The sequence below is a fragment of the Emydura macquarii genome, unplaced genomic scaffold, assembly GCF_026122565.2.
Source record: "Emydura macquarii macquarii isolate MOO-44397 ecotype Brisbane River unplaced genomic scaffold, CSIRO-AGI_Emac_v2 contig_1253, whole genome shotgun sequence".
NCBI classification, from domain to species: Eukaryota; Metazoa; Chordata; order Testudines; family Chelidae; genus Emydura; species Emydura macquarii.
The window spans coordinates 25,578,014-25,592,083 of record NW_027131390.1 but is presented as its reverse complement, the minus strand read 5'-3'; the positions used below and the strand labels follow the sequence as shown (position 1 = coordinate 25,592,083).

At 38.9% G+C, this 14,070-nt stretch overlaps 1 protein-coding gene across 1 annotated transcript in view; it reads right to left on the bottom strand.

Moving 5' to 3' along the window:
- LOC137153984 (connector enhancer of kinase suppressor of ras 2-like) overlaps positions 1-14,070 on the bottom strand; it is a 474,493-nt gene that overhangs the window by 296,230 nt on the left and 164,193 nt on the right. The window contains exons 3-4 of the mRNA XM_067549753.1: positions 9,275-9,477; positions 6,727-6,814 (exon numbers count right to left, since the gene is read on the bottom strand). Coding sequence (XP_067405854.1) covers positions 6,727-6,814; positions 9,275-9,477 — 291 coding nt within the window. The remainder of the gene's footprint in view (positions 1-6,726; positions 6,815-9,274; positions 9,478-14,070) is intronic.

Below are 14,070 nucleotides of genomic sequence, written 5' to 3'. Positions count from 1 at the left end.
TCCTTCTTCTCCCCTTGGGGTCTTGTCATGACAGCTTTGAGGGGGAACAAAGGAGTTGGACCCGAGCCCTCCCACTGGGTCCCAAGCCAGGGCCCTAAAGGGCAGCATCCGGACCACTCGTTAGTCCACCCCAAGTCACACTCCCCCTGGGTCAGTTCCTTCCACGCTGTAGCTCCGTTTTGAGTGTGGTCACAGCCTTTGCTGTTTCAGCATAGCTGGCAGGGGAACCTCCCCTCCTTTGGGTTCCTAACTCAAAGCGGGAGGGAATATGGATCACCCAGCTTCCATAGTGGTCTAACCACATCTGTAGTCACTCTTCCATAGCTTCAGGTGTTACAGGTTGCACTAACAAATGAGGCTAACTCCTTTGACCCCAGCCCCTTGGATTCCAGTGCCCTTTTAAACTGCCCCTTCACTTGGAACAGGCCTGCAACTGCTGAGGGACGGCATTTCCCTGGCTGAGTACTGCCCCATGCCTTTCTTTGATTTAGTATCTGGTCTGTGAACACCATTATACTCCCCTCCATTTACACAGCTAAATACATCATGATAAGAACATCAGAAATTTTAGTAACAGCGAAATGTCATTATGGACCTACACTTCTTTTGTTTGTTTGCTTATTTTAAATCCATTTTCTGGGTTGTTCTCAATCTCCCACGTCACATATACTGGAATTGATTTACCTAGTATTAGACTTCTGAGGGAAATTGTTCATTTCATGGGGAAACTTTACAGTTTTGAAATTCCTTTCATTCTGAATTGGAACGAAAGTAAAGAATTTCAAAATTTCCCATGAAATACAAATGTTTTTTAAAATTGTTTTCGGTTAATCAAACTATTTCATTTTGATTTGACATTTATTTCTTTTAAAAATTTTGTAATATAAAAAAAAAAGAATTTGAAACAAAAAATATTTTAAAAATGAAATAAATCAACAAGTTCCACTCCAAAAATGTCAGAATTGAATATTTTGACATCATTGAAAAGTGTTTTTTTTTTTTAAGAATTTCATAAATGAAATTTTGTCAAAAATCAATATATTCCCAGAGGAAATTTGTTTTTGACAAAAAAGTATTTTCCAACAGAAGATGTTCTATAAGAAATTTTTCACCAGCTCTGATATGAAATAGATTGTCCTAAATTCTTTACCAAGACCTAATTTCTAGATAATATTCCATAGCTTAGCTAATAATAATATAATAGTCTAACTCTTAGCATCAAAGACTTTCTTCCTCATTATTTCCTTTCCAAGTTTTGAATTCTTCTATTGGGCTAGCTTGAATTTTCCTTTTTTCTAATGACAAACAGCTAAAAACTCTTAACCCCTCCTACTTATCTAGATTCTTGACGCCTAAGAGGCATAGCAAAGAAATCATAGTCCAGACAGCTGAGGTAGTTATAAGCCACCTATGCACCTGCTGAATTCTGGGCTGCTCCAGGGACCGCAGCAGCCCCCAGAATAATTTAGCGACAGCTCTGGAAGCCTGTCTAAGGCTTGGTCTACACTATATACATACTTTGGTATAACCACATCACTCAGGGATGTGAAAAAATCAACCTTAACTCCCCATGTAGACTGCACTATGTCAGTGGGAGTGCTGAGAGGAGAGCACTCTCCTGTTGACGTACAGCGTCTTCACCGGCATGCTGCAGCTGCAACACCATAAATTTGTAGTGTAGCACTACATCAGTGCAGCTATATCGATGCAGCTGCAGTGCTGTATTGGCAGGAGAGCGTCTCCCGCTGACAAAGTGCCAGTGTGCACAGCGCTTAGCTAAAACTTGCGTCGCTCAGGGGGTCTCTTTTTCACACCCTGAATGACATAAGTTAGATCGACATAACCGTTAGGGTAGACCTGCCCGTAGTTATGACAGCCTCCCTGGACTGCCCAGAATTTCACCAGCACAGCATGCTGAAGCCCCATCCCAACACATCCCTTCTGCCCCCACCAGCACCTCTTCCATGGCCCTTACATCTCAGCTAGAAAAGGGAACCTCCAGAGGCAGTCTGTAGTTGTCTTCCTCAATTCCTGCGCTGGGGGAATCCTTTCCTGATCTGGGGTTTTTAGAGCCCCTTTATTCAGCTGCAGCCCTTTTACCCTGTGTAAAGGACTAGAGAGAGAAAGAATCTCACCCCTACTGCTTAAAGGTATTGGATTATGGAACTTGTTTTATAACATCAGCATTTGTTTTACAAAAAGTGATTTCTCTATGGACACAGTTTTGAAAAAAAATTAGTTTCAGTTCAAGAAAAAAAGGTTGAAATTGGAAGATGATGAGAACCAAAGAAGTTAGGGATATAGAAGAATTTTTATTTGCATTTCATGGTCAAGTATCCCTTTGATGTTTCTTCTGTATTCATACTTGGGGGGGTTTCTACAGCACAAAAAGTATTCAATTAGTGTGGCTGGCAATGCCTAAGGCACTTTTTTTCCTACTAGTTTAACATACTTCAAATAGAATACCCATTCTATTAAATACTGTCTCCTTTTAACCCTTCAAGTACCAAGACAACAAAATGATCACAGCAAGGCTTTTAGTTTGACTTTAGAGCTAATGTTCCAATCTAAATTATTCCTTTAATTTATGTGTCAAATACAATTTAAGTTTCATTCTGAGCAAACTTAATTATTTCTGGTCAAAGAATAAAGGACTCATATGTGTAGCAAATCTGAAATTTCTCTGTTTTGTAGAGCAGAATGAATTAATTTTAGAGAGAAGAGTCTATGCTTATATTGCATACTGACTTTATATAAGAATTTTAAAATGTTCTTGTTTTAATAGCTACTAGGATACATTTTAGAAAATATACATAAGGTTTTTTTCTTATTTCTGTCTGATTTAAATAAGCATTTAAGACCACTTGGTGCATTACACTTACAATATTTACAAATTTAGTTCACAATATTTTGTTGAATTATTTTATTTCTGGCATGTAATATGCATTAGAGAAACTCATTGAGAAAACCACAGGGCTTAACATGCACAGGGGTTCAGTCTATTTATTGTACTCAGGAAATAAATTATAGCTGAAGTGACATTTCTCCCTCTCCAAAAATACTGATTACTGACATGTTTAAAGGTGGATTTTAACTTGGGGTTTTTATACCATAATACCCATTATTTAGTTCTGTTCTATAAAATGGTTTAAAAAAAAAAAAAGAGAACTGCAAAATAGTAATAGTAGATGTTTCACATTCAAACCAGATCTCAGCCAGCTCTTGCTTCATCCAGCATATCTTCCTGCCACAGTATCTTGTGCCATCACCATTCTAATGGATTAAAATACTGAATTTCTATTAATAAATAGAGAAAAGGCAAGTTACAAATATAAGATGGAGAACTCGATTTAGCCCTTAACCTACAAATACACATGCTTAGAACAAAATGTTTTTGATCTCAAAATGTGACTATTAATGGGGATTCTTCAACAAGTGGTCGTGTTTCTTCTTGGGTGCCACAAGGATTGATGCTCAGCCAAATGCTATTCAATGTTTCTTTTGTATCAATAATCTGGAAGAAATGTACAATTATGGTGATAAAGTTTGCAGGTGACACAAAGACTGGTTGTGTGATAAATAATGATATGGACTGGCAACTGACAGAATGATCTAGAACCTTCGCAAGTGTGGCACAATCACAGGCTACAACCCCATACTCAGTGATGACCCTATCCTGAAAGAAATCTTTCCACAACCCCCACAATCTCACCAAGATGATCATCAGAAGCAAGCTCCCCACAGACCAACTAACCAGGACACACCAACTCAAAAAGGCACCATACCCTGCCAGAACAACAGATGCAAAACCTTCACTGCGACAATGATCAACACCACCCATAACAAACATTTCAAGATCAATGGATCCTAAACATGCCTATCACAACACGTGGTATACCTCATCCAATGCACTACATGTCCCAACAACTATGTGGGTGAAACCAGATGATCCCTACGCTCTCAAATGAACTCACAAAGGAAAACACCATATTAGCTGTGGATGCACACTTTTCACAAAGCAATCACTCTATATCTGATTTAGCAGTCCTCATTCTCAAAGGAAACCTGCACAACACTTTCAAAAGATGAGCCTGGGAGCTTAAATTCAGTACTCTGCCCAGACCTGGAGAGGAGCTCTGTGTGGCTCGAAGGCTTGTCTCTCTCACTAACAGAAGCTGGTCCAATAAAAGATATTACATCATGCACCTTGTATCTCTAGTATCCTGGATCAACACAGCTACAACTACACTGCATACAATATATTAGTAGTCAGTTAAGTATATTCCCACAGGGCAGATCTAAATTCTATTAAAGTCAATGGAAAGACTTATTAACGTCAATGGAAGTTCGAGATTTACAAAGAATGCAGGATTATGCACTGAACATACAACCATATTATTATTAATATTATATGATGTCTGAAACACTTACTTTTAAATATTAACTTTTTTTTTAAAAAGTCAAATACTACATTCTTAGGCTTGTCTACTCAGGGACACACAAGAAAATTAATCTGAAGTAACTAAAGGTTTGAATTTAAAGTGGATTTTTAAAATTGCATTAGCCCCCTGTGTGGACATGCTCATTCAGAATTAAAGTGACCTTAATTTGGATTACCTTAATTCTTGAAGTGAACCCCATACAGGGGTTTAATGCAGATTAACTAATCCACTTTCAGTTCACACCTTTAGCTAAACTTGGAATAATTTTCCTGAGGGCTACAGGAACAGTTTATTTGCAGCAAACTGGAGTGTGAATCTACCCCACATTAGCTTAGTGTGTGTACTAATTACGTGGATCCTACTGATGTGTGATAACAGTTCATTAGTTCATTTTTGTCTAGTCTTCTTTGAAATGTGACTAGATCAAGTGAACTAGTGAACTGTTAAAAGCAGCAGAATCCACACAGACAGTTGGTCTGTGGCAGACTAGTGGAGAGTAGATTTACACGCCAGCTTGCTGCAAACTAAATATTCATATAGACACGCCCCAAGTGTCCCTGCATAGATAAATCCTTAGTATTTGAGAAGTTAGATGTCATTTCAGTTGATTATCAATTATTTAAATATAAGGAAAGTGAATTACATATACGTTATCTATTTCTAATATTGAGCTAAACTCATATAAATGTATTTAATATGGCTGTGTGTTTGTATTTCTCCAGTTAAACTTCTATATCTTCTGCACAATTACTTCTGCCTTTGCCTGACCTATAGAATTGTCATTTAGTAATTTCAGAGTTCCATTTTTTAATTAAACAATGTGTCCAGAATCAATAAAAATACCTGCCTGTTTCTGGAGAGGAAGAACAGCCACAAAGAGTCAAAAGCTACCAAAATGAAACAAAACTGTTTTAATGAAAAGCTTAGAACTCCAAACTACTGAGATCATATAAGTCCAATATGTGAATTTTGTTCTGGATTTCCAGACACAATCAGAAAGTTTATTACAGTTTAGTACAAGCCATTGCTACATATACTTAATTTTTACAATCATATGTTTATTATTTATATTGCTTAGGAAGGTGTTACCATTGTGATAGTATAACTACTCTGGTCTGAAAAGCTGCTGTATCATCAGGTTAGAGGACTATCTTGGTGGTTTTAGCAGCACAATTCTCTTTAAATCTGTTCTTCGTTACTTAACAGATTTCAATTTTAAGGAGAGAAAGTCAACATTACATTTTTATTCAATAAATCTCAAAATGTGAAAATTACATGAGACCCTTTCTAAAATCTATAGATTTACATCAGAAATATACCTGCAGATTTTATTGAGTTTATATTAGACATTTTTGAACTGCTAGGCTCCAAGTGACAATCTCTTGCTGTCCATTTGACAGTACAGCACACTTCTTTAACTATATGCATTTTCAGCTGATGCTTTGCCATGTCCTTTGCTATCTGTGCTCTCTGCCAGCTCTTGTAACACTACATTAGTAATCATGATGCTTTCACTTTCTATGAACATTCTTGGAAATTTAGTCTTGCTTACAGTACTACTTGAAGTTACAAATGAAAAGGTCAAGAGTACCAGTGAAGTGAATTGGCTGGTTTCCTTCACAACAATTTTTATAAATATAATATATACTTTTATTGTATTTGTCCAACTCTTCTATGCATCCACTTTTAGCTTATTTTTGTCATTTAGCAGGGAACTATGGAATATTTTGTGTCAAGTTCTAGATATTTTTATCATCAGAAATATATTGAGCAAGTTCAAAGGGCTGCAGAGACGAACAACAAAATGATTAGGGATTTGGTGGCTGTGAGACTGATTATGAGCAAAGACTGAAAGTCATATGTATAAGTTGAGTAAGCAACTACTAAATGCTAGGTAAAATGTGTGGGGAAAAGGAAATCATATCAAGGAATCATATGCTGGAAAGAGTGGAATAGAATATGTTGGAGGAGGAAAGGAGGAAGATAAAATGAGGATCAACTGGAGACACTGCAACTGTTTTTTTAAAAACCTTTTTGAGAGAAAAGCCATCAATATCCTTGAAGACAATTAATTCTTTATTAATATTACTAGTAAATAAATACTGGAGTGGTGACCGAGATGTTGCACACACATACCTCTTCCTTCCACATCCACCAGCTCCCAACACACACTCAAATTCTTCTGAAGCGATGACAAATTTCTAACTATTTTTTGTAATATTTTATTATTTCTTCAGCAATGTGGAAGCGATTCAGGTATAGTACACAATGAACCTATTCTTACCTGTTGCACAATGGTTGTTAATTCCAGGCACAGTTGAACAATGTTGTTTTTCAGCAGTGAGTATTCTGTCACACTGACAAATGGAGACCTGCCAGAGAGGGACAACAAGTTGTATGAAAGCTCACCAGTCTATGCATTCATGAGCTATAACTCTTTTAATGTATCTTTACAATGAGTAACACACTAAATAGTGCACTTGAGAAGCTGGGATGTTAATAATTTCAATAGTACAACACTGGATTATTCCAACAGAAACTCCAAGAGTCAGTCAGATTTAGACAGTCACTATACCACATTAAAAAGAATTAAGATTTTTTATTCTCTGACAGCAAACTTGTACTACCTACAGCTGCCATACTGGACAGTGCTGTCATCGTCAACTGGTGTATTTTACAAACAGTAACAACTTCAGAAATTGCTGTCCTCACCTACTGGCATTGACATTACACCAAAGCAGGGTATAACTCTGAAAATGATATTGATCTTATATTCACACAGCAACTGAAAATTAGTAGCAGTTTTGTTTTGTTTTTTAAGGATTTCATCTAAAGGTCATTTCACACCTAAAAGCACCTATCCAAAACCCTGGGCATTCTTGACATCCATTTAAAAACGCTAACATCAGGTCATTGTAGTATTTGCTTTGATTATTTCAATTTAAAATATTTGTCAATATGTGACTTCATGTTGGACTTTTTTGCTTGCAAGACAAACAGCTTTTAAAATGCATTGTTAGGCTTAGTAACTTTACTTTGATTAAACTAGACTGAACCAGGTCACCTAATTTCTTTGTATTTTTGTATTGTATTGTATCTAAAACAAAGCTGTATTTTTATAAACACCGCATCCCTTTTCTTTCTGATGGGTCCCAAAACCCTTTAGAAGACATATTTGTTGTAGAGATAACTCATTTAACCATTGAAATGCCAATCACCTCACGGTAATCATGCCGTTCTGCACCAGCAACAATGAACAACTTCTTTTAGGAGGGAGAGTGACAAATGTATGCATTGAAATAACTGTAGATAGTTAGAACAAATTATCTGAAGCTGGATTTTGGGCAGAACACCAGAGTTAACATCCCTATTCTTGGAGAAAGTACAACACAATCTCTCAAATAAGCACAAGTAGAGTGATGGATCTGCTAAGCAGACGACTAGGAATCTGATCAACCCCTTCTCCACTGCAAATCCCCTTCCTGCTGGCCGTGTAAGAGATGGGGGCAGAAACACCACAAAAAGACACTGAACCACGAAGGACTGCACGCTTTGGGAAGCCACAGCAGCATGGCTAGCCAGGAGCTGCAGAAAAGCCAGATAGAGCACAAAAGATCCAGGATTTATACACGGCGCAGGCTGCGCAGAAGCTGAGGAACCCCATGTAGAACAGGGTATGACTGCAGGATGCACCTAGCATGCATCTAGTATCTTAGATGTTCGGTATGCCCCAGCACTGAGCAACTTTAATAATTATAGCAGTCAAGTCCTCATTTTCATGGCTTATCCAAAAGGCAGCACACTGCTCTTTAGGGGCAAACTATAGCTTTAGTTCAGTATTAACTAAGAGAAATGAGTGCCATTTATTGAGCCACTAACACAACTTCTCGCAGGACCTGGGATTTCCTTGGAGTCTTCAAGTATTGTCTGGATCTGACCCATTTGGCTTATGAAGACTGATGAGATTACATTCCAGATAGCATGACTGCTGGCATTAGTTCAGAAAATGTCGTCAGGGCCATAACAAGCCTTTTGGAGAAGGGTCATGCCATTCATTTATATGCCCAATAGTTTCAGATTTCAAATGAAGCTATTCAGTTCTATAGATCAAGAGGAATGTAAGTCTATACATAAAATAGTATTTCTTACATAACCAATATTTTAAACACAGTTCATGCAGAGAGTTACTTTGTAAACAGATTCTTAATTCATCAATGAGAAAGCATTCTCTCACTAAGCAGAAATTAACACAAGAGTGATTAATGTATAAACCTGCCCCCTACTATTAACAAAAAGTCAATGAGTAGGCATTGAGTTTCCAGAGATAAGCAAGCAGTATGACTTCTTTTGGAAATTATCCAAGAACAGATATGTAGCATGGGTAGCAGCAATTCCAACTTCCCTGCACTGCTCGGATAATTTGCTTCTGTCCAGAATGGTCAGAACCACTTTTTGCTCAGGTTATAGGCACTCAGCTTCTATGCTAATTTATACCTTAGCCTCTCTTCTGAAACTGAAATGATCCTTCCGTCTCTGGTGGCAATTTTTATGATGTGTATGTTTGTCCACTAGGAACAGGACTGAAACTGCTAAATTCACACAGATCACCACCAACCTGGGGTGACCCAGAAGAGACTCCAGAATCCCATAGCTAGCCCCTAATCCAGGCCTATTCAGCCTGGAACTCAAATATATAACAAAATTTACAAGTAAAACCTATAATTACAATTCTTGTATTAGAACAAGAAAAAGAGAAAAGAGCAAGAGAAAAACAAACAAACAGTGCAAAAAAATTACTCTCCTTTGGTAAGAGTTAAAAAGTTCTAAATTACCTGTCCAGCCAGGCTAGCAAGTTCTTGGCAGCACCAATCAGGTCAACAACAGAGGTAAGAAAATCATTTGGCAGTCGTCTGGAGGCCCTGCCATCATAATGGCCACTCCTCCTTCTACCCGTTATAAAGTTCTGAAGATTTTTGGCTGAGGCATTCAGTTTGTGAGAGAGTGTTCTCAGATTTTCTGTCTCCAAGCCATAATTCTGAAAGCAAAAAAAATTAAAATAGATCACACAGCCCATTTAAAGCAGATAGCTAAGCCACAGAACACTGAACTTGCAACATTTGCAATTTGCTTTGATTCACTCTATTCCTGAACACAGCAAAGTCAAGGCAAGACAGAAATTGATGAACTATACCAGTAGATCGTGAGTATTTAACAGCTAACCTTTCAGAGCCCTTCCTTTCCAAGAACTTGATCAAGAATGATGAAAGGCCAAAGTCTATCTGTGAGGTAGGTAAGTAATAAATGCATTGTTCCTATTTTTCAGAAGTGGAAATAGAGGGTCAAAGATGTCAAATGATTTGCTCAGGATCACCCAAGAAGTCTATGGAAGAGCTCGGAATAGAACCCAGATCTCTTGACAATACAGCTGGTTAAACTGTTCACTGCAAATAATGTGATGAATTTAGCCCATTTTCTTGGTTGTGATTCATTCAGACTTTTATTCTTACAAATTAATTTGTTATTCATGACTGTTCAAACAGTTTCTGTGGACAAATTTCAGGTCATCTATTAACTTCAACTATTAGTGTATAACTGGTCCTTAGTCATGTAGCATTGTCATCCATTCAGAGAGCAGAAACAAACTTTTAAATCAGGAACACAGATATTAATGAATAGCTAATAATGAATACCCTTGTTTGTATGAGAATAGAGATATATGTACAAAGAACAACCGTTTCTCAAACATTAGTGAGAACAGAAACCTGTTTGTGTGAATATTCATTGCTAGGTTAAAAGCACAAATCAGGTTGGACTGAACAGCCGTGTGGAATCCGAACAAATGTTTGTGAACACAATTTGTAGGATTCACCTAGCTCTACTGGATGTCCAGGCCTTTGTCTTAACTACAAGACCATCCTTCCTCAGAAAGGTTGAATGTTAAAAGTGGGATTTGAACCCACGCCTCCACGTGGACTGCAACCTAAATTGAGAGGAAATACATTATCTTACTATTCAGCTTTCTGCTCTGATTTAAAAAAAAGAAAAACAGAAATGGTTAGGGACAATCCTTTCTTCTTTTCACCTACGTCTACCCTGCAAGAATGTCACAATACCCAACAGCCTATGGAGATTTAAAAATTAAAGACTGAGTAACAAAACAGACAAATAAAAATGTTTACAGTGGTGGTGTACCTGTGTTAGTCCCAGGATATGAGACAATGTAAATGAAATAATATCTTTATTGGACCAACTTCTGTTGGTGGAAGATACAAGTTTTTGAGCTGCACAGAGCTCTTCTTCAGGTCTGGGAAAGGAAATCAGAGTGTTTGAGCTAAATACAAGTTGGGACAGATTGTTAAGCATAAGGGGTAATGCATGTTGTAGGCAGTCACTTGAAATGAATTTGGCAACTGAGGGTTAGATTGTTGTGCACAGTCAGGGCCGGACTAACATTTTGTGAGCCTGGTGACTGCCAAACATGTTTGTGAGCCCCCATGGGACACTACAGCAGGAGCACCAGAACCTCCCTCCACTCCACGCCTTTCCCTCAAGGCCCTACTGCTCGCTGCTCTCCCTCCTCCCCCTTCCCTGTCCTTCAATCCTCTCCCTGCCACCACTTCCAGGGGTTTAAGCAAAGTGAATGAAGTCACTGTATGCTTTGCCTTTATATTCCATATACTTCTTTTCTGATAAAGAAGAAAAAACAATCATGTGGACCAACTACCCACTTCCAAAAAAATGCAGGCATAAACATACACGAAAAACCTTTCCACATAAATGAGCCTAGTTTGATTCTTCATAATCCCATACAATTTTTGACCACTCAGTGCATGGCACTTTCTAAAGACAGACCTTAATTACATTTATTTCTAAAAAATGTCATAATCTGATATATAAGAGCTGTATTTAATTTCTTTGGCATCCAAAAATCAAAGACTTCCAGACATGGTAACAAACTCTACATAATAGTAAAATTATAAAACATATATATATGGTATTACACACACACACACACGAACAGGATTAAAATTAAAATCCTTGAGATTTTAATGTGTGCACAGAGGACAAAATGTGCAAATTCCAGCAACAACAATAGGAAAGTAATGTCTAATATTCTTCTTACTGTGCTGAAGATGGTGGGGTTTCTTGTTGGTTTTTTTTTTTTTTTTTTTTGGTATTTGTTTTTTGCCTTCATCTATCACTATTACTTAATTTCCTTGGGATCTGCTAATTCTGAAAATATTGAGAGAAATCAAAATACCTCAGCACTGTACCAGGTTGCATACTGTGCTAGGATCCTTTAAAGATACAAAAACCTTTAACCCTTTAAAGGAACCTTTAAGATACAAAACTAGAATGACTGAGATAAAGAGTTCTTTTATGAATTAACTGTGGTAATTTCAATCTCCATTTGGATCAAATGGAGACCCAGTTCAGCAAGAGGAAATTAGCTGTTTAAGAAAGATGGCAAAGGTTAAAAAAGCTCAGTTAATACTAACTGAAACTGCAGCATTCTGAATTTACTAGAGTTATTCCTGATGTGTGCTTTTAATGGGTTGTGTTCATGTTTGCTCTTTCTTGCAATCTGAGTTACATAAATTGCAATGCAAGCACAAAATGTTTTCAAATAAACTCATTGGCCCATTTATCTATAGCACTATAATCTGCCTGAAAAATGGGGAAAAAATGTTATTAAGCTGTGAAAGTCAGCTCCCTCGGGCATACAAGGTGTCAGCAACTCAGTACTAGCTTTGTTGACTCATACAAACATCTGCACTTGGAAATGTTCATTTTCTTAGAGAGGCTGGGGACAAGAGCACAGCTGGGGAAAGAGGGGATCAGTCCGCAACAAGACAGATGCTAGGGGCAAGCATACTGGGCAGAGAAGGAAGTGGACAAGATCCCACACACACACTCTGGGGTGGCGCATAGACAGTACCTAGTTCCCCAGTGACTCTCCACCCCACCAGTGTTACCTGCAGAGGGGCTCTGTCCTTCTCCTGCTGTGCCTCCCCCAACCCCCAGCACATTTCTGGGTCACTCAGGCCGCTCTCCCTGGCAGCTGGGCCCAGGCACGGAGCTGAGGGGGTGGGACGGAGCAACTTCTCATGCCAGCTGAAGGTGGCCGCTCAGGGTTGCTGCTATTTGCAGTGCGATTGCTGCCGACGAGAGCCCAGCTAGGGATGTGACAGCATCGGGCCATCCCAGCTTCCTGGGACAGGGGCTGAGGGAGCTGGAAATGTGCCACGGGGGAGAGGTGACTCTTGCTCATTCAGCCTCTGTCCTTAGCAACTGGGCCTGGGCAGGGAGGTGCCCTGCCACCATCTTTCCAGACTGGATCTCACAGGCAGCCACCATGCTGCACAGAGCAGAGTCCCAGAGCAGCCGATGGTGTGAGAAGCCCCTTCTGCTTCCCGCCCAGGTCTGGCTGCCAAAGCCCCTCTTCCTTTCCCTCCCCTCACGTCAGGCCAAGCAGAATTGGGGGGTGAGGAAAGAGGTAGAGCTGAGGCAGTGCACAAGCAGAGCGTGGGTCTGGTGCCATGGCACCACTGGCACCATTGTAAACCCAATACTGTGCATAACGATTTTAAGTGGGCAATTAAGGGTAGCAGAAGATGTATGTAAAATATGGGGTAAGTCTGTTCTGTAATAAAAGACCCACAGCATTGAGTCTCAGAGCCAGTCCCAGTCAACTGACTCAGGCTCACAGAGCTAGTCTCCTGGGGCTAAAAACAGGAGTATAGAATTCATGCTCAGGTAGGAGGAGTCTCACATCTCAGGCTCCAACCCCAGCCCAAATGTCTACACTGACATTTTTAGCCCTGCAGCTCAAGCCCTGAGAACCCAAGTCAATCAACCTGGACTCTAAGACACGGTGACGTCGGGTTTTTTTATTGCAGCTTAGACATCTCCATGTCAAACACCATGGGTAACAATTTCAATCACTCCCTCCCCCCCAAAATGAGCATTATACAGTAAATGTTTGACAGTTTTACTTATCTAATACATTTTAGTGCTGAAATCCTTGTTAAAAAGCAGATTGTTTTATATTAACTTGTCATCTTCTTAACATTTACAGCTACTTATTAGTTTATTGAAATCCAAAGAGGATATGTTTTCCTTAATTTCTCTCTCCCTTTTTCTTGTACTGAAACAATAAGTAAGTTGTCCCACTAAAATGCATATATAACAGTTAGTAAGGAGGAGTACTGTGGTCCCCAGCATCCAAAAGGAGCTTGATTTTGCCAACTCAGTAACCCATATTAAAGGAGTGTAAACCAGTTCCTCCTGTTTTTATTTCAGAGTCCAAAACTCCCTGTCCTTGCGCTAACAGGCCAAACACCGTGCCTGCCCATAACTCACTCCTATGTAGAAAATCTGGGAGACTACCAACTTTCTCTCAAGAAAGGCCGTTATTGCCATCAGGTAAGAAAAGGAAACGATCTTTAGTTGTTGCAGTTCAGACAGGAATGTATTGGCCTCTCTCAGTCAGTAAATTCCAAAGTGCTGAAAAATGTAGACTTGATCCTGGCAGCACATTCACCACGGATCAAATTTTACACTCTCATTTATTACAGAAACAGGTGTAGAACTTCCCTTGGAGAATCTGAAGGTAAGGACAGGTGGC